This window comes from Protopterus annectens, chromosome 3.part0 (genome assembly GCF_019279795.1).
Source record: "Protopterus annectens isolate FY-2018-M chromosome 3.part0, PAN1.0, whole genome shotgun sequence".
NCBI lineage: Eukaryota > Metazoa > Chordata > Ceratodontiformes > Protopteridae > Protopterus > Protopterus annectens.
This window is the reverse complement of record NC_056731.1, coordinates 1,918,498,637-1,918,522,855: the sequence shown is the minus strand read 5'-3', so window position 1 is coordinate 1,918,522,855 and position 24,219 is coordinate 1,918,498,637. Positions and strand designations below refer to the sequence as shown.

At 40.6% G+C, this 24,219-nt stretch overlaps 1 protein-coding gene across 1 annotated transcript in view; it reads left to right on the top strand.

Moving 5' to 3' along the window:
* Positions 1-24,219, top strand: part of NBEAL2 (neurobeachin like 2) — a 3,059,867-nt gene that overhangs the window by 1,653,347 nt on the left and 1,382,301 nt on the right. Inside the window, exon 15 of the mRNA XM_044066003.1 lies at positions 16,354-16,473. Within this exon, the coding sequence (XP_043921938.1) occupies positions 16,354-16,473 (120 nt within the window). The remainder of the gene's footprint in view (positions 1-16,353; positions 16,474-24,219) is intronic.

Below are 24,219 nucleotides of genomic sequence, written 5' to 3'. Positions count from 1 at the left end.
ACAAATATACTCCTAATCAACCTTATAATTGTATCAGGGAAAACAAATGCTTCCATTGCCCTGCTCATGAAGTCCCAGTCTGCTATGTCAAATGCTTTCGCTGCATCAAGATCCACCAATAACAGTGGTATTTTCTTGCATTCCGCTTCCCTCTAGGTCATCAGTGTTCTGTTAATATTGTCAAATGTTTGCCTCCCCTCTACAAAACCATACTAATCCAAATCTATCAATTTTGCTATCACTTTTGCCATTATTTTAGCCATTATCAACATAAACACTTTATAATCATGGTTTATTATTGAAACAGGCCTATATGAAGCTGGATCCTCTGGATCTTTACCCTCTTTAGGTGTTGTCGTTACCACCGCCTTCTTCCAAGATGCTGGTACTTCTCCACCTCTTAAAATAACTGTTAAACAAAACCTTCCAGATCTTTAACAGTTTTTATCCCTCCTAGCTTCCAAACTTCCACAGGAATACCATCTATTCCTGGGGACTTTCCTGTATATTGGTTATTCATAGCCATTTTTATCTCATCTCTTCCTATCATAACTGTTAGTAATTGAGCCTCATCTACCTTTAGCCTTGGCATATTTAATTCTTCCATAAACATTTCCATCTGTACCTTTCCTTGATTTCCATATTTCTGTGCTTTATACAAACTTTCATAAACATTTTGAAATATTTATAATATTTCTACAGGGTCACTTGTCATCTTCACAGAACCACCACACTTCAACTCACAAAAGCAGAAAAAAACATAAATTAAGCAGCTTCAAGACAGGCACACTAAGGTGGAAAAATTCTCAAATTATTTATTTCTGGTACCTCGGCCTTTTGCCTTCAAGGAATACAAGTGGATACCCCCCCCCCCCAATTTATACAATCATCCAAAACTTAATTAGTGTTGTTAACACCATAATTAAGACCATCTTTGAACAACCAGTATCCAAATTAAAGACACAGAATACCACATTTTATTTGCTTAAAATATCTTACATTTTCAAGCAATTTAATTTACAATTTTACCATGTTGTTTTTTTAAAGAGTTAAATTACTTTCAGAATTCATGCCCCTTGGTTGAAGTGTTCTAAAATTAATTATCGTTTTGCATTCTAATTTATTAAGTTCAGTCTTTCCTCTATTGTCCATGTAGGGACATGCCAGTACACTGAAAAATAAGTCTTTAGTACATCCCCCATGTACTGTCACAAAATGCTCTGCCACTGGACTCAGCGCATTTCTTTTCCTGATGTCTCCCAGATGCTCCATGATTCTTACTTTAACTTTCCTTTTTGTTTGACCTATATACCACTTCACCCTTTCACACTCACAACCTATGACCCCCTGTGACTTACAATGAAAAATTTCCTTGGCCTTATAAAGTTTACCATTAATTTTAGACCCATCCAAGTTTCTTATCCTATTACATATACTACAGTGTCCACAGGAATGCATGCCTACCCCTACCTACATTCATCATCCTACCATTTTCACGTAGTATTTCTTTTAAATTCCCAAAACTGCCATATGAAAAGGTTACATGTTCAGGGAAAAGATTTCCCAAACTCAAATCTTCTCTTATCATATAGGTTCATAGGTTCATAGGTTAGTACTAAGCTAACTGCCCTTGCAAGCCATTTTAAGCCTAGCCAATTATCCCTTGTGAGACTCAAACCCTGCAGCTTGTGTTTGTAAGGCAAACACCTTAACCATTAGGCCACCCTCCCAACAATTTTCTAATAATACACTGTATTCTGCTTGAAATGGGGAAAATTTTGTTACAAAAATATTTTATTTTCCCCATTTAGCTTCTCATCTTTACTTACACCTGATTTCATTTGTGTTTCTCTTGTTTTTCTTCTCTTTCTAACCCCAGAAATCATGTCCTTAGCAACCTGTAAAAGGCTTTCAGAGTATCCCCTGTGCCTTAATCCTTCCATGGCCTCCCCTAAGAATACTTCCTTCAAATTGTCTTCAGATGTATTACAGTAAATTCTTTTCAGTTCACCCAGTGGTAAAGCTCTAATTAAATGGGGAGGATGCATGCTATTAGCATGTAAAAAATTGTTAACCACAGCAGGCTTTCTGTATGGTTTAAATTCTATCCTATTGTTCTTATTTATGTACAGTTCCACATCCAAATAGGTAATACTCATGGGACTTGTACAATAGGTAAACTTTAGGCCATGTTCTGTGTTGTTCATATCCTCCATAAATTCCAAAAATTTCTCCTGCTCACCTTTATAAACAAAAATGGTCTCGTCTATGAATCTGCCAAAATGTACCACATTTTCAATAAAAAATCTGTTCTGATAAACAAATTGATTTTCAAAGTCACCCATATACACAACTGCATATGAGGGGGTAAAAGCCACCCTTATTGCTGTACAACAACACTAATTAAGTTTTGGATGATTGTATAAAATGGGGGGTATGTTTATAGGTAGGTAGGTCCTAGGCTATCTGCCCGAGGGCATTTATAAGCCTAGTCAGAGTGTGTCAGCTTTCACCTTCCCATTGATTAATTAACTGAGCCTCTATCAAGAAGAGGCAATGAAGTGATCCCAGGGGTGTATTTTCTGTTGCCCATCCACTCATCAAGGTTTCTCTTGAAGAACGTTAGTGAGGGGCTCTGCCTAATGTAGTTAGGAATTTTGTTCCAAAGCATGGGGAGTCTCTATGACAGGAATCTATCCCTCCATCATATTCTATTTATTGTTGTGGCGAGGTTTATCTCACTAGAGCGAGTGGCTCGCAGTGACTTGGATTTCTTTAGGTGGAGCATGTCCATCAATTCTGAATTGGACATGGCTTTGTAAGTCAGGCAGAGATCACCTCTGAGTAAGTGATATGCAGCTGAGTACAGCTGGAGTTTTTCCAGTCGGGCTGCATAGGACATATATTTGAGGCAAGTAATCCTCTTGGTGAGGTACTTTTGTGTTCTTTTCAGCTGTTGGAAGTGTCTTGTGAGGTACATCACAAATGGGGCATTGTACTCTATGATGGGTCTGAAGAGTGGCGAGTAGAGGGGCACTATAACCTCTTTATTTCTAGATGCAAACCCTTTATTAATTAGATGGGCTACATAGAAGGATTTCCTAACTACTTTGGCAATATGATTGTCAAAGGAGAGATTACTATATTCCTGGGTATGCACTTGTATTCCTTGAAGGTGAAAGGCCGAGGTACCAGAAGTAAATCATTTGAGAATTTTTTCACCCTGGTGTGTCTGTCTTGAAGCTGCTTAATTTATGTTTTTTCTGCTTTTGTGAGTTGAAGTGTGGTGGTTCTGTGAACATTATGTCAGTGGGTCATGCTTCGACAGCTGAGGAGTCATCTGCCTGTAATATGGAAGTACTGGGAGTCACTGGAGGTGTTCTGTTGTCGGATTTCCTCCTTGAAAGAGAGCAAAAGTTATCCAGAGATGACCTGTGGGGCCCAGTGATGACAGCGGTCACATTGAGAGATTTGAACAACTGGAGCGACTCTTATCGAAAGAGGTGACTGTTTTTATGACAAATTATTACAGAAGTATATCTCTTTGAATATAACTCCTGAGGGTCTACACATTTTGCAGCTGCCTGCTGGGGATTTCCTGGAGGAGGAGGGAGACCTTCTCGCTGAGTGGAGAGAAGTATCATTAAAATGTACATTGACCTGGGTGCAGATACTTGTTAAACGTAACCTTAGGGTGATTGAAAGGTTACGTGGACAAATCACTTCACTTCAGGATTCTCTACTTAAGGAGATTTCTAATGATAAATATAGGGAAAACATGATGAAAGTGAAAAAACGGGTGCAAGAGGTTAAAAAAAATGTCTTGGCCCATAAAAAGAAAGAAATTCAGCTGTGACATTAACATTTGTCAGTCCCTCTAAATAATTCTTGTTACATCTTAGCATAGCTCCCCTTTCTTTTATTTCCACCCTAGTTTTAGACTCCACTTTAATTTTATCCCACTCTCAAGCTATATTTTCAGAAGAAATTTCTATCTTCTCTAGTAGCTTTTAAATTAATTCCAAAACTCATTCCTTAAATTCCTCTCTTTTCAGCTGATAGGTGAGAAAACACTAGTCTCTCATTTTTATTTCATTACCGTGCATTTTTTTATTTATTATTGACATGTGTAACTAAGAAGACTGAATGTTGTAATTAAATCAAAAGGTGCTTCAACTAAGTATTAGTTTAAGGGTGTACACACTTATCCAACCAGCTTATTGTACGTTTTTTATTTTTTATATTTTTCCCCTAACAGATTTGTTTGTTTTTCATTTGAATTGTACAGGTCACATTAATGGTGGGAAAAGTTTTGAAATGATTTATTGTAGTGTCATTTTTTTTATATCACAAAAACCTGGTATTTTAATAGAGGTATGTACACTTTTTATATCCACTGTATAGAAATTTCCCTTTTAGCTTTGATTTTGTAAACTTGATTAATAGCAGGCAAAATTTTACTATTCCTGCTTTGCTTACTGTCACACCTACTGCAAGCCTTGATTAGTGTTGTAATATAAAGCCTCACTTAAGTGGTGTTTGTTAAACATAAGTACAGTATTCTCTTTGTATAGGCCTAGAAATGCAGCCATGTTAAAGAAGGCCTATATCTTCATTTTATTTTACATGCAGTTTCAATAGAAAATAATGTTTCAGTGAAAGATACAAATTAACTCAGAAAATAACCTTCAGTCTCAAATACTGATAAAGGTAAAATGTGCTAACAGAATGTGCAGTACATTGGGTACAAACTGATCTTGTTTATATGGTACAAGGCTTGGTTAAAGAGGCATGTGGAACTTGTAGGAAACTTATGGTTGGGACGATGGCATAATGGTTAAGGTGTTTACCTTACAGACACAAGGTGCATGGTTTGATTCTCACATGGGGTAATTGGCTAGATTTGAAATGGCCCACAAGGCCAGTTAGCTTAGTTCTAATCTATGAACCTAATTTTTGAACCTATATTATTATGAGAGATTTTTCTAGGAGGAAGTTGGTAAGTCAGTGCAGTGCGCAGCGCAGCCCATTAAATACAGAAGTCCGTTTAGTCTTGGTATGGAAATCAGGTCAAATGCCTAAAAGTCCACCAAATACAGAAAACCGTATTAATTTTGCCATTTAGGTGGGAGGAGCAATTCTGAGCATAGACGCTATGGATGGTATAATGAGTACCAAAGCTATGGACAGTATAATTCAGTCTATTTCATTTTATCAGCACTGTTATTTGAGACAGCAAGACTTGATTCAGATATTGTTGACATATACCTTCACTGTATGCTGCTACTATATAATAAACCTCCATTACTCAGACTTAAGTGTGATTTGACATTTATTCTGAAAAGTGCAAGCAAATTTGGCAGATAAAAGAGAAACTGAGATTTGGCACTTGTTTATCACAGTTCTGGGTAATTAAATGATAGACATTTCTTCCAGTCATTTCCAGTATCCTACAGTTCTTTCAGTTCTTTCAAAAGTGTTGTAATGTTTTTCCTCTGTATTCTGTCTTTTTACAGTACATTGTCACATGGCTTTCTTTTTCATACCCTATTTCTTACTTTTGCCGTATTGCTTAAATAACATTTTAACTTGCATACCTCCTTTTCATCAGTTAATGATTTAATTATGCACTAGTAATTTCACTTGTTCAACAAATTCACAGCTTTTGATAAGGTCAGTTCTGGGTTTTTTTTCTTTGAAATTCTGCCCATTTTTGTGACGTGTTATACCCCAAAAAATGTCACTGTCTTGTTAGAGAAGCATGTAGCTTGGCAAAATCTGTGGTTTGCATTCTTTAGCTGAGTGACATATGTATCTGTGGTCTCAAATAGGACCTTGTGTTGTTAACAAAGAACACATCCCTAACAATTTCAGTTTCTTAATGAGGTGGTAGTAATTATTGAAGGTAAGTGCATCTGTTTTCATTTTTTTTTTTTTTTTTAAAATAAGAGTTAAATATATTTTTGATTTTTCTAGTCCTTTTTTTGGACACTGGAACAACTAGAGTAGTTGTTTTGGTGATTTCAGTGATACAGTCCATTAATGAAGACATGACACTCGCAGCATGCACTCACACACATTGAATGCTCTGCCTCTGTATATGCACACCATAAGCACCCATCCCACACCAACCTTTTCAAAGACACACACTGTCGATCTTTATATATATATACACACACACACACACACACACACACACACACACACACACACACACAAGTTTGATCACTTGCTAATGTATCTGCCTGCCAAATACCTGCCAACTCGCTCATTAATGACCTTATCATCACACCTGCATCACGTCACTCTGGTAGGTCCTGCAAGTCTCATTATATACCAGCATCCAATTACTGTATAAGTCATGTGTAATGACCACAGTGATCCTATGTGTACAATTACTCAGTAAATGCACATAAAATAAAGTTCATGCCAGTCCGTAGTCAAGTGCTAGTTGGCTCTATGGTTGAGAAACAAAAGAATTTACCCCAGGACTGCCCCCTGTGCTAATAATGGACGGAGCTCCTAAATGCTTTACCTGATCAAAAGTCCCCTCAAATTATCTACGGTATGATCCCAGTTATTCTCATTAGAGTAATTTATAATGATTGACCATTGGATGGGTAAGGCCAATCTGTAATCAAATGGGATACATTATTTTGAGCACAAGCAGGGTAATTGTCTAGACTTAAAATGGCCTGTAAGGGCATATGAACCTATATATTTTCAACCAGGGTGTCACTCAACCAGTAGACCATGGACCCTGGAAAGTAGATACACATTTGAAAATGCCTGAGAAAAAATGGACTGCACTCATTTTAACATATGCTGTTGCTATGTTGTATTCTCTGGAGAACTGTTTAAAGTCTATAAGTCAGTCATTGTTTTCCATTAAGCTGTCATCTTTAAAGGCAATCACATTTACTTCATGAGCAGATGTGTCAAATATGATAAAGATGCTGGGTGAGATAGGGGAGAAAAGGCTCCTGAGGGTACTCCTAGCAGTGTGGAGAGAAAAGCGTATCCCAGATGACTGGAGAATAAGCATAAAGGGGACATCCACAACTGTGGGCAATAGAGAGGCGTCAAACTCCTGTCATGTTGCATGAAAGTTCCAGAGAGGTTTGATAAACGGATACACAGAGTAGTAGAATGCAAGATGAGAGGTGAGCAGTTTTGATTCAGATCAGGATGCAGTTCACTGACCCAATGTTTGCAGTGAGACAGATAGTTGAGAAGAAGCTAGAGATGAGGAACGAGTCCAACTGGGCATTCCTAAACTTGGAGAAAGCATATGACAAGGTCCCAAGCAAGCTGATTTGGGCAGTACTGCAGTGGTTTGAAGTCCCAGAAACAGTGGTATAATTAATACAGGCTGTGTACAAGGACCCAGTGACTCAAGTACAAACAGTGTTTGGCCTCACAGAGGGGTTTCCAGTGGGAGTGGGTGTATATCCAGGGTTCAGCTTTGCACCTACTGTTGTTCATACTGGTGATGGACTACATTAACAAACAGGTTGGAGAGGACAGATCAACAAAGTTACTGTATGCAGACGATGTGGCATTTCAGGCAGACTCTGAGCAAGAACTTCAGCAAATGGTAGGGGAAAGGAATGCAAAACTGAAGGTACATGGGATGAAATTAAGCATGGTTAAGGTAGTGATAGTGGCAGCAAATTGTGGAAATCAAAAGAAGCTGAGAATTGAGATAGAAGGAAAGGTAGTGGAACAGGTGAATAGCTTCAAGTATCTGGGAGGGGTGGTTGAGGAGAAGGGAAGTCTGAATGAAGAGGTCAAAGCTAGAATCAGAGCGTTTGCAGGTAACTGGCATAGAGTCTCAGGTGTAGTCTATGACAGAAGAATGCCAAAGAAGCTGAAAAGTAAGGTGTACAAGACAGTGGTGCGACCAGTACTAACTGTATGGTACAGAAACCTTGACATTAAAGGCAGAGCAGATGAAGAAGCTAGAGGTGATGGAAATGAAGTGCCTGAGAAGGGTGGCAGGATGCACACTGTGAGACAGACAAAAAAAATGAGAACGTAAGAGCAGAAACCAAAGTAGCTCCAGTTGCAGAAAAGATCAAAGACAACAGATTACAGTGGTTCAGGCACATGTGCAGAAAAGCAGAAGACAATCCGGTGAATAAGGATTGGGACAGACAGGAAGAAGGTAAGAACAAACAAGTCCAGCAAAGAGGTGGATGGATTGTGTGAAAGAAGATCTGCGGCAGTCAGATATGAGTGTTGAAGGCAGGAGTGTGGCACGGAATCAAGAGAGATGGCAGCAGTTAACACGATACCCCAACTCCATGTAGAAAATGGGAAAAAGGATGATGATGATGAAGATGATGATGATGATGAGCAGATGCATCAAAAGGTGTTGAAGCATTGCTTGAATTATTCTTTTGAAGAGTTCTTGAGAATTATATGTTATCTTAATTTATGAGTGATGAGAATTCTTCATTTGTGATGGAGTGGTTTGTTTATGGGATAGGTTTTGATTATGTTGTGAATGTAATAATGCTTTTTAACATTTTTCAGTGAAAGTGGTTATTGTGCAATTTTCTTATGTCATAGCTTTTTTGTTTTGATGTGTTTGGCTTCTTTAATTGACCGGAATTAATTTATGGAGTTGCTGTCAGCCTTACTACTCATTTCTTGAATACTTTTTTTGTCATATAACTCCATTTTACTGCAATTTCCAGGATATGTTTTTTGTTCATTTGCTTTTGCCTTATGTAAAAAGACTGGGCAATAAAACTTCAGGGGCATTGCATTAAAGGTGACATAGAATGATTTTTCTGACCAAGATGTGGCCAAAGTCATAAGAAAATATTTCTGTGTCAGCCACCTTATAAGTGAAGGTATGTCATCCAGGTTCAAGGAAGTCATAGTGCCCCTTTATTTGGCCATACCAGGTCTGTCTTTAAGTATAATGCCTCTTTTGGCATGTACCTGACCAGAAATGTGTAACAGCTGGAATGCTTACAAAGGTTCTTTAGCAGGAAAATCCAGTGTATAAAAACATTGTTCTGTTTGGATCACCATGAAGCCCTATCTCTATACTCAGTGTCCTACAGGTTACTGACAGGCAGTCTGTGCCTGGCATAAAAGCCATTGTCAGATCCAGCTCTGATGGACCTTTTTTTATATCCACAAAATGAATAGCATCACAACCACTAGATCCCAGGATATAAATTTTGCTTGTGACATAAATAAGACATGTTAGCAAGATAGATATGCATCTCAAGGATCCCCGTGCTCTGGAAGAGGTTCCCATCCATGTGAAGCAGAGTACATCCCTAACCCTTTTTAAGTGCAAACTAGAACAGTGGATGGGAAATCAGAAATTCACCCTGGGTCTGCCCCCGCCCCATTTCTCTGATGGAGGTAGACAGTAATACACAAACTTGCATACCCCCCACATAACCTCTTATAACTTGCTAACAAACATATCCCCTCCTAATAAATGTCCATGATACTTAGGGATACAACTGGGTTGGATTGCACGGCTAGGCTTATAAAGGGCTGTGGTGGTCATTGGGCCCTGGTGGTCGTTAGCCCAGTGTATACCTATGAACCTGTTATACATCATGTGTTTATATTGATATAGGAAACTACTTCACTTGCAGACGATGTCAGTTTGCACCTCAGCTCATACTGAATGTTTGCTACAGGCCCCTCGTTTTCCACTTGGGATACATAACGTAGTGTATTGCCTAGTGGCAATTCAAGTCTTGCCCCAGCTTGTCCATCCAGCTTGCAATTCAGATCTTCCCCAACTTGTCCATACAACTTTCAAGCTGATAATTACAGATGGACTGCTGAAAGCACAGGCGCAAGCTTTTTGTTTCTCTTAGCATGATTAAGCCAGTCCCACGTGATGGATGTTTTACTTTAAAGCATATTTAAGCATTTCTACACTGTTGTTTTTGTTAATTCTAGTCTTGTTATAAGTTGTTGAATTATCTAAATTAACTTCTGAGCCATTATTTGAAGATTCGTGTTGAAGTCTTAGCATGATTAAGCCAGTCCCACGTGATGGATGTTTTACTTTAAAGCATATTTAAGCATTTCTACGCTGTTGTTTTTGTTAATTCTAGTCTTGTTATAAGTTGTTGAATTATCTAAATTAACTTCTGAGCCATTATTTGAAGATTTGTGTTGAAGTCTTTCATTTAAAATAAAAAAAAAAATCCAACAGATAGTATGCTGTGTAAGGATTAATGTATCATTGTACAAAGCAATGTTCTGTGTTTTGCCAAACAAAAGTGAAATGTTGAGTGCCACAGAACTGTCACGCTATGTCAGTCATACTGTATTATAAATTTATGACGTGATTTCGAATGTAGTAGTTTAATTTAGGAATATAAGAAAGAGTACATGGCTACAGGGCTGTTAAACTGCAAAGCTTTAAAAATATTCAATTCTTTGTGGCACTATTGACTTTTTACTTTGCATTTTAGGCAAATCTGATGTTGTCATTTTCATTCATGCCTCAACTAATGGGTCTTGGATCTGACTCTGATCTGACTCAGCCACTTCTACCAGATCCTCGGATCCAAGCTGTTGAGCTCCTCCCTTTACCAAAAATGCCCTGCCAACCTAACATACCTCGGATTTAATTTGCCACCACTTAGCTACAAACATGGATCCCTTGCTCTCAAGCTTTTGGTTGATTTCTTAGTAAGAATAGTGAGTTTTACTAAATATATATATATATATATATGTGTCCTTCTGATGCCCCTCTCTCACCTATCTCTTCGATTCACTGTTGATTTCCCCTGCTATGATTTTCTTTGCGGTTGTTACCAATTTCTCAGTACTTCTCTTTGTATCATTGCTGCTGTTTGGCAATCTCAGACTTTCATTTTTTTTCATCTTTTAGAGTATTACTTGACTACCATTGTTAATAGCTGTCTTTTTCTAGCTTTTCTAATTAAAAAAAAAATAGTATTTTTTTTTTTGCTATTCTTTTTCCATAGTTTAGTTAATCCAGTATGGCTGACAAACCTACAGGCTTCAAAAAATGCATCACCTGTGAGCATAAAATACCATGCTCAGATGTCCATAGTGAATGCGTATACTGTTTAGGCACATTTAGACACTGACTGCTCTATTTGTGCTGGCTCCAACTCTAGGGTTCTCACAGACAGGAGGAACAAACTTGTATTGAAGAGCCTTCTCACTTCCACCACTTTTTCTGCTTCAGCTGGGGCTCAAACCCCCTCAAAGAAAATTGATAAGAGAAAGCCTGACATAGCTGCCAAAGATAAAGATTCTCATAACAGGTCAATGGATCCCACATTATCTTCAGCCCGTTCATCGGAGCCTCCTGCTAAAATATCAAAAAAGTCAGATTCGGCCACCTCATATCCCACTACTTTGAAATCAAAATCACCTCGGATCTGATCACCTCTTCCCCTACTGGATTTGGTCACATCTCAACCCCTTTCACTCTTCTTAGAAGAATTGCCCCAATAAACATTCCAGACCTCCATCCTTGACTTTGTCTTAATATCTTCCAGGAGTTTATCCAAGGCTGACATGGATAGGATGATGAGAAAATTCCTTAGAGCTCAGATCAAGATGGGGGTGCTCTCGGCTCCACCTCCCATCAGATCTGTGAGTCAGCATGTAACTACTTCCCCTTTGGCCTCTGCTTCGCCAGTATGAACTACTGTTTTGGAGCCCCCTGGGGTGTCCTTATTGGGTCCAAAGACAGTCTGTTCTTCGACTCCGGTTACTTCCCTGAGTTGTCCATCTCCAAACATTTTGGAGCCAGAGGATTCTCACCAGATTGGGATACTAGAGTCGACTCTGAAGCTATCAGAGCCATCTTTTCCCCACGGGGGCTTTAGCAGTGGACAGCTCTGGTCCAACTCTGTCCTTGGGTGAAGTGCTTGCAGGGTTGCAGGAGCCAGCAGTTTGGAAAATATTGGCTCCTTTACCATTGACTTTGGTTTCCTTCAGGTGCTTTGCCCTCGAGATTATGGAGAGGGCATTCTCTTTACCTAGAGAAAGGGCATCCCCTACCCCCTCCTCGGATCAGATAACTTTACCTCCTTCAGTTCTTTGATCAGAGCCTTTTCTTCCATTCCATGGGGATAGCCAGCCCGCTCAAGACTCCAGTCTGTCCCTCAGAACTCCCACCATCCTTTCTGATACCTCTTCAGACCACCCTGCTGATGAGTTCCCTCGGAAGTGAATGTCTAAAGGGAGACACCTAGATTCCCCTCAAGAATGTCTCATGGAGGACATTGATTTCGATGAAAGGGAATGGTCCCCCTGACCTCCATTTGAAGAAATCTGATTTGGGGACATTCTGGAGCTCTTAAAGCAAAAAGGCGGTTGGTCTTCCAATACCCCTTCCCAAGAGGAGTCTGTGTTTGTGGGGCCTTTCAGGTCTGGCCTGTTTATGTCCTGGGTGACTGCTCCAGCCAGTGAACTTATAGATCTTATTTCTCACTGTGTGTGGAAGGAACTGGATACTGTGGAACCTATCCGTAAATGTCCAGACAAAATTTTAGCCCCTTCCAAGGACAGGGCACACTGGAGCAAGGGAGTCCCAGTTGATGCCATGCTTGTGGCAGTGGTCACCAAAAAAGAGCTTTCAGAGCAGAGCTCTTCTGTCCATTCCCCCTAGCTGAGAGTCCAGTGCCTTGGACAGATTAGGTAAGCCAATGCACACTTCAGCAACCTTTGCTCTGAGGTTATTGAATTACCTGGCACATTTTACAAGAGTACAAAGAGATTTACTAAAGAACTCTCCAAGTCTCTTCCTGGGTCCATGTCTACCAAAGACCAAATAATCATTTCCTCACAACTGGCCACCCTTCATTTGATTTCTAATGTGTCCATGAGGCTGATCTCCCATGCAGTGGAAGGTACCTCACGGGCAGCAGTTTCAGGCATAGCCATTAGGAGACATGCCTGGATGTGCCTATGTGACTTTGTGTAGCCCTTTAAGTCTTCATTCATCATTGCCTCCTTTGATGGATCTTCCTTATTTGACCATAAAGTGAAGGACATGCTCTCCAGATGTGAGCAAGTAGAAAATACCTTGTCTGCCATAGGGACATGTTTTTCTACCCCCCCAACAACTCTTTTCTTGGAAACAGTGAGGAGGTAGAAAGATTTGGTTCCAAAAATCCCAGGATCCTTTTTCGAGACTCACAAGGCGATAGTTCTCCCAGTGGCAGAGGGGCAACTCAAACGAAAAAGCCACCCTCACAGGAGAGGTGGGCTGCAGCATCAGGGCTTCTGGGACTCCTTCTCAGACAAAATCCTTCAGCGCCCCTGAAAAGGGGCCTGACTACTGCCATCTGGAAGCAATCAGGGGGCATTTGTCTCTGCACCAAAGAGTCTGGCAGTCCATAATAAAAGATTCCTAGGTGCAGAGGTTATATCCAGAGAATGTATCATACCATTTTTCCAAATCAGAGAATTGTTGAAGTTCCATCAAATCAGAGGGAAGCAGCAGCATTAGAAATAGAAAAGTTGCTAGAAAAGAGTCATCCAGAGGGTCCCTCCAGACCAGAGTGGATCCGGGACCTATTCAAGATTCTTCTTAGTGCCAAAGAAGACAGGGGACTTGGAGCATCATCCTAGATCTCAGCAGACTAAACCAGTTAGTGTAATATTCAAGGTTATGGTCATCATTCAGTCCATTCTGCCCCTGCTGTGAAAGGATGATTGAATGTGCTCGATAGAGCTTCAAGATGCATACTATCACATCAGTATGAGTAGGTGCTCCAGAAGATATCTGCATTCCCAGTTCAGACCACTGCCCTTTGGTCTCAACACAGCCCCCAAGGTGTTCCCAAATGCAGCGTGATAGCAGTTTACTTGAGACTGCTGGGATTTCGAGTGTTTCCATACCAAGATGACTGATTCCTAACTGCCCCAATCAGGCATCTACTCCTGCAGGCAAGGGACTACTTGCTCCAGTTGTGCTTTCATGTAGGCCTCACAGTCAGTTACAGCAATTCACAACTTAGCCATGCAGAGTCTGAAGTTCATAGGTGCTTGTCTGGGCACAGTCAATCAGATAGCCTCTCTTCCACCATCCTGAATCCAAACATTCAGATCCCAGGTCAGGAAAGTAATGCAACATTCTTCTTTTCCAGCATAACTGATGTTTACAAGCCTTGGGATCCAGGGCAGCTGCTGTCAGCCTCATCCCTCTAGCCAGGTTTTACATGTGAGTTTTTCAGTGGACACAGTCAGTCCAATGGTCATTCTTTAGCATTTTTTAAGAACCCCAGTCAGAATCACACAAGTGTGCAAAGATATCTTCTTTGGTGGCTTCATTCAAAAAAACTCTCCTGAAGCCATCTATTTATTCTTCCACTACTTTGGAAGGACAATCCAATGTGTATAGTCATCTGAAGAGCTCAGTGCCCCCTATCGTTGCAGGCCTTTCAAGACATTCTCCTTTCCAGGACAATTGCTATTCACATGGACAATATGTTCGTGGACTGGTCTATCAACAAACAAGGAGAAACCAAGTCTTATCTGCTTTATCGAGAAGCAGTAAGAGTGTGTCAATGGACAATCCCTTCCGGTTGCTTTCTTATAGCAACACAGATCCCAGGTAAAGCCGATGTGATTGCAGACAGACTAAGCAGCTCCATTCTGGTGCCTCACAAGTGGTCTCTCAATGTCAAAGTAGCAGAAAGAATTTTCCGTTGATGGGGCCAGACATTCTCCAACCTTTTTGCATCTCCCCTCAACAACAAGTGCAGCAGGTTCTTTGCCCTGATCCTTCCAATTCGGAAGTCACCGAGAGATGTCTTGTCTATGTTTGGCCCTCCAGTCTTCTTTATGCTTTCCCACTGTTACCTCTCATTCCCAAATTTCTACAGAAAGCATTCCAGTTGAAGAGCACATGTATCTTCATTGCCCCCTTTTGGCCTCTTCAAATTTGGTTCCCCTTCCTCTGGTTCCACATTCTACATCCATCCTGGATACTGGATCCCACTCCAAACTTCCTGTCTCACCCAAAAGGTACGACTCATCTGGACATACCAGGCCTCAGACTGACTGCATGGTTTCTCCAATTCCACTGATTGCTAGACAGACCAGGCTGTCTTCTCCGGTCCATCATATTTTATCTTTTCAATAGGTTTCTACTAGAAAGATTGACAAAAGTAAATGGAAGAGATTTGTATTATGGGCCTTTAACATGGATCTGGACCCCCTTTCTGCCCCTGTACTGGCTATACTTGATTTTCTAGCTTCACTTTTCAATGAAGGGGCTACTTCTACTATTAAAATCCATTTAGCTGCCATTTCAAATTTCCACCTAGGTGATAAGAACTGTACCTTAACTTTTTCTAAGTTATGTAAAGCCTTTGTGTGAATGAGAGGGAGGATAGAGGAATGGTGAGAATGCAAGGAGTAGAGGTGGCAAAGGTGGATGAGTTTAAATACTTGGGATCAATAGTTCAGAGTAATGGTGAGTGTGGAAGAGAGGTGAAGAATAATGGTGAGTGTGGAAGAGAGGTGAAGAAGAGAGTACAGGCAGGATGGAGTGGATGGAGAAGAGTGTCATGAGTGATTTGTGACAGACTAGTACCAGTAAGAGTGAAAGGGAAGGTCTACAAGAGGGTAGTGAGACCAGCTATGTTATATGGGTTGGAGACAGTAGCTTTGACAAAAAGGCAGGAGTCGGAGCTGGATGTGGCAGAGTTAAAGATGTTAAGGTTTGCACTGGGTGTGACAAGGGTGGACAGGATTAGGAATAAGTATATTAGAGGGTCAGCCCAGGTTGGAAGGTTTGTAGACAAAGCCAGAGAGGCAAGATTATGCTGGTTTGGACATGTGCTGAGGAGGGATGCTGAGTATGTTGGGAAAAAGATGCCAAGGATGAAGCTAACGGGTAACAGGAAAAGAGGCAGGCCTAAGATAAGGTTTATGGATGTGGTGAGAGAGGACATATGCAGGTGGTTGGTGTGACAGAGCAAGATGCAGAGGACAGGAAGAAATGGAAACCGATGATCCGCTGTGGCGACCCCTAATGGGAACAGCCGAAAGAAGATGATGATGATGATGATGATGATGTAAAGCCTTTCCCAAGGGGGCCTTTTTACAGAGACCTCAGCAGACTCAATCTGAGGCATGTTAGGTTGTTGGGGCATTATGGGTAAAGGGAGGAGCTGAAGAGTTTGGATCCGAGAATCTCGTAGAAGCAGCTGAGTCTTTTCCGAGACCCATCAGTTGAGGAAGACTAAAAATGGACAACACAGATAGAACGTTATGGTAAGTGCATAACTATTTTTTTAGACCACTCTGTTATACATATTCCAGAGAACTGGCATGATGATAATTATTTTATCAATGCTTTGTTTACAGCATTGTGTTGATATCGTCCATATGACTGGGAGACGTCCATTTGGGCAGAATGTGTTAACCATATACATTGATGGACAGCCAATGGCAACAGCACAACTACGGTTTCCATCTTTAAATGAGGTAAGGAGTACTGGAGAAAGGTTGTTATGGAGCTGTATTGTTACCTTTCTGTTGTCATGTGTGTAAAAGAAAAAAAGTTATTAGATCTAGCCAAGCCCCCTAAATTCTGCAGCAGTATACACTCAAGGGATCCATTAATGTTTTTGTAAACTTGGGGCACTGTCTTGCCCTAACCACAGATTGTTTAAGAATCTGAGGGATTACCTAGGACTGGAAAATCAATCAGCAACAGTATCACTTGGCTTTAATGCCACTAAAGTGTCTACCGTATAGTTACCATACCATCTGAATTACATGGGCTCTTGCTGCCATTGCTTGGTCTCCTTTCAATGCAGTTGTCATTCTAGCAGAAGGATTATGTACACTTGTTATAAAGAATAGCAAAAATATTATGGTTTTGGTGTGGCAACTTTCTTTTTTTGAACAATAACCAATACTGAACCAAAAACTGGGAAGGTTGTTGTAACACTTACGAAACATTTAAAAAGCAAAATGATCAATTCTGATGCAGAAAATAGTGTAGAGGGATAAGTATTTCTCACAGAGTTACTGCTTTGGAACAGACTCCTCATCCACATTAAACAAAGCTCATCCCTGTCCATATACAACAGCAAATTGGAGCTATGAATGTGTAATACATTTATCACAGCACTGTCTCCTGTACTACTAACAGACAGAGGCATCTCCTGAATGCTCTTAGGTCACTTACCCCTATGTTTCTGTATGATTCAGTCATAGTCCATTTGGGCATCAGTGACCTGAGATGTACCTCCTTAGACTATATGAAGAGAGACATGATCGAGCTCTCAGAATATGTCACAGGCAGGTAAGAGCCTAGTATTGAACAGCATTCTACCTTCTCCAAGGATGATGCCACAGTACCAGCAGAAAATAATCAACTTTACCAATTGGCTTAGCTACTGGTGTCATTCCAAAGGGGTCCAATATTTGTCAGCCTGGGAGCACATGGTTGATAGGCCATGCTGCTTTGCCAGGGATGATCTTCACCTGTCACCTCTAGGCTTTCAGATATTGGTCAAACATTATCCACTCCTATAATGCCTTTTTTAGGCATTGACAGAGGTGTTACTGCTCAATGCTAGGAGCCTCAACAAGAAACTGCACTCTCTGGAAGCCCCCCTTGAGAAAGCTGATGTCTGTACAGGTACTGAAACATGGTTCAAAGCCACTGAAAGCACTCTGGCAGTGCATGGCTATAATGCCTTTCATACATTCCGACTACCACTAAACATGAAAGAGCTAAAGGTGGGACACGTCTATCTATCTACATAAAGAGCAAGCACACTTCAAGGCTTGTCAAATAATATGATATGCTTGAGCTACTCCATGTCCAAGGCATTTGACACAGTTCTCCACTCGGTTATTATAAGTAAACTCACATAACTGGGCATAAATCCCTGTGTCACCAGATGGATAGCCATTTGGCCTATGGACAGGATACATGTGGTTAAAGAGGGTGAATCCAGATCCAGCAAGAGGCCAGTTACCAGTGGTATGCCACAGGGGTCTGTACTGGGGCCACTCCTGTTCAGAATGTATTTCTCTGATGTCAAGGCAAATGTGCAAGGCCTCTGGATGAAAAAGTTTGCCAACGACAGCAAGATGGGGGCAATCACCCAATCCCCCGATGATGTCAGTATCCTTCGAGAGTGTCTAGATCAGACAAAGGGATGAAGCATGACCTAAAATTAAATGCAAAAAATGCATTATCATAACCTTTGAGAAGTCAAATACCCTTGCAAATTACAGCATGAATAGCATGGCCCTTAGAGTGGACTCAGAGATGAGAGATCTAGGTACCCAGATAGATAGTAGCCTGAACTTTGACCACCATATCTACACAGTGGTGAGGGAATCCTTTTATGTGGCACAACTTATAAGTAAAGGTATGGCATCCAGATCCAAGGAAATTATAGTCCCACTGTACTCAGCCCTCATTAGACCAATAATTGAGTACAATGCTCCATTTAGCATGTACTTGACTAGGTACTTATAGCAGCTGGAGTGACCTTAGAGGTTCCTCACAAAGAAAATACAGGGTATAAACAACATGAACTATGTGGATTGACTAAAAGCGTTTTCCCTTTACTTTGTCTCCTACCGACTATTAATGTGTGAGAGATGCCTGACCTACAAGGCACTCACAAATCCAGCCATCAGAGTCACTTGATCTAGGGATCTGAACTTAGTCAGCGACTCAAACATAACATGCTGGAGAGACAGATATTTGTCCCTTCTTTGGAACAGGCTTCCAGATTACATTAAGCAGAGCCCTTCCCTGGCTATCTTCAACAGCAGTTTGGATCAGTGGATGGGGTATCGCAAATTCACACCTGGGGTAGTGCCTATGGGCAGTCTGTAAAGATACTCATTGCACAGGCACAAATCCATGCCATCATCTCCCTCCTAGGGGCCATGTATTGGGTAAAACCAGGTTATATTGGCTAGGCTTGTAAGGGGCCTTAAGCCGTTAGCCTAGTAATCTCCTATTAACATTAGAGCAGTACAAAAATAATAAAAACCTGAACAGGCAGGCGTGTACACAGTCATTAGTTGTAGACATTTCATGTAAAGCAGAGAAAACATAATTTTTTTCTTAACCTTGCAAAAGAATTAGTTCACAGGTAGTCAAATTATCCATTCAGCATAAATTTTCAACAGGGTCATCTACTCAACATATACTTGTAAGATCCAGATTGCCTACTTAAGTAACATTTTGTCCCATTCTAGTATTCTGAATTCATCTCTAAATTAAATTATGAATTCCTTTCATAACAAACTTTTATGTATGAGAGGTTACAAGGTTGATAGCAGAATTTAAAAAAAGACAAGAATGATAGATTAAGGATGAGAAAAGGATTACACTGGCATGTATTCATATTCTACCAAAAACTGGTATTATGGAGTTTGACAGTTTTGCAAGAAATAATCATCTTTTAGCAGGGGATGTTATTAATGGGTGAGGAGTCGGACTTCATTTGCAATTTTGAGAATGTGTCAGGGATGGTTAGAATGGAAACACAGCAAAATGTAGTAGATTTCTGAAGAAATATATGGGAATATTTGACATGGAGGATGTGAATTCAGTAGTAGGAACTTAGAATTTGCAAGTTACAGTAGGAAGAAGTTATATTTCACATGGAATGGGTATTTAATTGAAAGCTTTGACACATCCAATGACTAGTTGAAATCATGCACTGATAAAAACAAAGACAAATATTTTCATAAGGATAGCCAGTGAGTGTGATAAAATGAAAATGGAGTTTAAAAACTTTGTAAAGTAAAAGAAAAAGCAATGTGGGAAAGAAATAGTGGGCATTGTTTAGAAGAGATGACAAAGATTAAAGTACTGCAGAATAAGAGTAATCTTACAAAACCAGAACAACAACAACTGCAGAGTGCTAAAGAGAAAATAATGTAGTATTTGGATAATATGCATGAGTTTAGAAAGGTTGCTGTTAAACAACTATTTTTTGATAACTGACTTCTTTTTCTTTTGACTGCTTCCATTAGGGGTCACCACATCACATCATCTGTTTCCATTTCTTCCTGTCCTCTGCATATTGCTGTGTCACACCAACCACCTGCATGTCCTCTGTCACCACATCCATAAACCGTATCTTAGGCCTTCCTCTTTTCCTTTTATCTGGCAGCTCCAGCCTTAGCATCCTTCTCCTAATATACCCAGCATCTCACCTCAGCACATGTCCAAACCAAGGCAATCTCGTCTCTCTGCTTTGTCTCTAAACCGTCCAACCTGAGCTGACCCTCTAATGTACTCATTTCTAATCCTGTCCATCCTCATCACAGCCACTGCAAATCTTAACATCTTTAAGTCTGCCACCTCCAACTCTAACTCCTGTCATTTCATCAGTGCCACCATCTCTAACCCATATAACATAGTTGGGCTCACTACCATCTTGTAGACCTTCCCTTTCACTCTTACTGGTACTCGCCTGTCATAAATGATAACTGTGGTGCACAAACATTTTTTGCACAGTGACTTAGGCAACAGAAAGCAGAAAAAAGTTGTTGCCAAACGCATGGAGCCTATGATAAGAAAAATAACGGGATATCCAAGAAAAGGCACAAATGAAAATATTATGGAGAACTTAATTATGCTAATGTTAGAGGAAGATCAGGATCAGCAATTAATAACCAAGATAAGAAGACATTATGTAAAAACAGTGATGTATAAACATCAATCAACAGGGAAGTTTCCAGGAACTGGTGGTATTCCTGTTGAAGTTTGGAAGTTGGGAGGGAAGAAGGGGAAAATGATCAAGAAGTTTTTGTTCATTAATATTTAAAAAGTGGAGGAGTACCAGCATCTTGGAACAAAGCTGTGGTAGCTGTTATTATCCAATGGGGTGAAGACCCACAGACCAGCTTCATATGGACTCATTTCAATTTTAAACAGTGATTATAAAGTACTTGTCTTTACTAGATTAGAGAATGACAAGGTTGTTACCAAAATTGAATATGTGGATCAATGTGGTTTTGTGAAGGGGAGGCAAATATTTGACAATATGAATAGAAGAATGATGATCTAGAGGGAAACAGAATGTAAGAAAATGCCAGTATCAGTTGTGGGTCTTGATACAGAGAAAACATGTGATGGAGTCAACTGGGATTTTATGAGCAGGGCAGTAACAGTATTTGCATTCCCTGATAGAATAATAGGGTTAATTATTAGCAGGATATATAAATACTCAAAGGCAAGAATTAAAGTGAAAGCGTACATCTCAAGCAAGTTGTGTTTTTAACAAAGGGACAGTGCAAGGGTGTCCTCTTTCACCTTTATTATTTGCTTTCTATTTAATGATTGGCAAAGAAATTAAGGGGCTCTTAAATTCAAGGGTATATGTGGTATGGTAATCAATAATCAAGAAAAGTTAACTTTATATGCAGATGAGATTATTTTATTTTTTATTTATTTATGTTGACATTTGTTAACTGTGTATGTCCGACTGAGCATGGGCCCTTTTTCAGCAGAGGTCCAGAGAGAAAAGATCCACATAGGTTCATAGGTAGGTACTAGGCTGTCTGCCCGAGGGCATTTATAAGCCTAGCCAGAGTGTGTCAGCTTTCGCCGCCCAATTGATTAATTAACTGATCCTTTGTCAAGCAGAGCCAATGAAGTGATCCCAGGGGTGTATTATCTGTTACCCATCCACTCGTTAAGGTTTCTTTTGAAGTGTGTTAGTGAGAGGCTCTGCCTGATGTGATTTGGAATTGTGTTCCAAATCTTGGGGAGTCTCTGTGACAGGAATCTATCGCTCCAGCATGTTCTATTTATTGTTGTGGCAAGGTTTAGCTGACTAGAGCACGTGGCTTGCAGTGACTTGGATTTCTTTAGGTGGAGCATGTTCATCAATTCTGAGATGGACATGGCTTTGTAAGTCAGGCAGAGATCACCTCTGAGTAAGCGATATGCCAAAGAGTACAGCCGGAGTTTTTTCAGTCGGGCTGCATAGGACATATGTTTGAGGCCAGTAATCCTCTTGGTGAGGTACTTTTGTGGTCTTTCCAGCTGTTGAAACTGTCTTGTGAGGTACATCCCAAAATTGGGCATTGTACTCTATGATGGGTCAAATGAGTGACGAGTAGAGGGGCACTATAACCTCTTTATTTCTAGATGCAAACCCTTTAGTAATTAGATGGGCCACATAGAAGGATTTCCTAACTACTTTGGCAATATGATTGCCAAAGGAGAGATTACTATCTATCTGGGTTCCCAGATCTCTTATTACCTCTTCTGTATTAAGGGGGCTGCCACCTATGTGGTAATTCGTGGGTGTTTTGTTTTTCCCAAACGGGATGACTATGCATTTTCTGGCATTTAGCTTGAGGCCATGACTTTGACACCAGGTGTCCATCTCAGTAAGGCCCTTTTGGAGGATGTCCGTATCACCCGGAGTGTCAGTTATGGCTCCCAGTTTGCAGTCATTGGCGAACTTGGTTAGCCATAGTCCTCCTGTGTTTGCCTGTACTTCTGAGAAGTATATGCCGAACAATAGGGGTCCCAGGACTGAGCCATGCGGGACACCACTTGTGACTGGTTTAGAGTCGGACCTGGAGCCTGCTATTCTTACTGTGTGAGTTCTGTCTGTAAGCCAGTTGGCAACCCATCTCGTGACATAGGGGTTTATGTTCAGGCTGGTGAGTTTTTCTGTAATACCTGAGTGGGGAATGGTGTCGAAAGCCTTGGCGAGATCAATGTAGGCTGTGTGAACCACCTTTCCCTCGTCTATGGCCTTGGTAACTGTCTCAAAGAAGTCAACCAGGTTTAGTAGACATGATCCGCCCTCAACAAAGCCAAACTAGGTTGGGTCAAGTGTTTGGAGGTTCCCATTGTCTTTGTTAATGAGTTCCATGATGATGCGCGCCATAGCCGTGCAGACCAGGCTAGTCAGGCTTATGGGGCGATAGTTACCAGGGTCAGTTGTGTTCCCTCCTTTGTCGAGAGGAATAACTGTTGCTGTGTGCCATTCTATGGGCACGTAGCCAGTGGAGAGGCTGAGATTGAACAGCGTGTTTAGGTGGGGCGTTAGTTCGTTCTGTAGTTCGTGCAAGACGCAGCCTGGGACACCATCTGGTCCCACTGGCGCTGTGTTTTTGGCTTTTGAAAGGGCTGTTTTCACCTGTGCGTCTGTGATTTTTGGGACACTACACTTTTCCGGTATTGTTGTGGGCCCTTTTGGAGATGAGAGGGGGGTGAAGTTTGCACTGAGTGTATCTGCCAGGATATTGGCAATATCAGTAGGTTCAGTATATTTTGTGCTGTTTTGCACTAGTTCAGTGCATATCTGCGAGTTGCCACTCAGATTCTTAACATAGCTAAAGAAGGCTTCGTGGTTATTTTTTGAATCCTTGGCTATTTTTCTTTCGAAGTTAGCCTTGGATGATTTCATGAGGGACCTTAGGTTCTTAGTGATACTGATCAGGGATGTCTTTCCTTCTCGGGATTTGCTTTTTTTCTGAACTAGTTTCCTCCTTTTATTGTATAGCCTGTTTATTGCAGGGGTCCACCAAACTGGTTTCCTTCTTTAGAGGAATGAGTCTTGGTTTTGCTAGGGATGGCATGATCCATGTATCCTTGTAGGTGCTCGTAGAGTGCATTTGTAAAGGTTTCTGCATCTTGGGCAGCGTTATCCTTTAGCCTGGGGGCTGTGAACAATTAACATGGCAGGAATATCACAAGGTACAGAAAATCATCAGATACATGATGATCACTAACAAAAATTCAAGTGCATGACAGCAACTAAATACAGAAGAATCAATAGATTAGTAAATCTAAGTATCAAAAGGAAAAAAACACAAAAAATACAGAGCAAAATGTCAAATACTGTATAAAGTATATCAATCAAGAATCAAAGATGTAAATGCGTGTATAAGACTTGAGGTCATATGTATGGTTCTGTAACAAATCAGAGATGCAGTACAAATTAAAGGTAAACTGCAAGCCTTGGAGTAAGAAAAATTTTTTAGAAATAACTCTAAGTGGGGAGATGACTAAGGTGATTAATAGGTAGTTACAGAAAGGGCATTAAAACAGTAGCAAGTGGGGGGAGGGATGAGAAATAAAGGAAGTGTGGAAACAGAGTAAGTGAAGGGTATGAAGGAAGTTCAATATGGGAGGTAAGACAAGGAAGAGCTGACAGACAAAGAGGATACAGAGAGAAGTTTAAGGTGGGAGTTAGGGATAAGAGTTAGGTGGGGTTA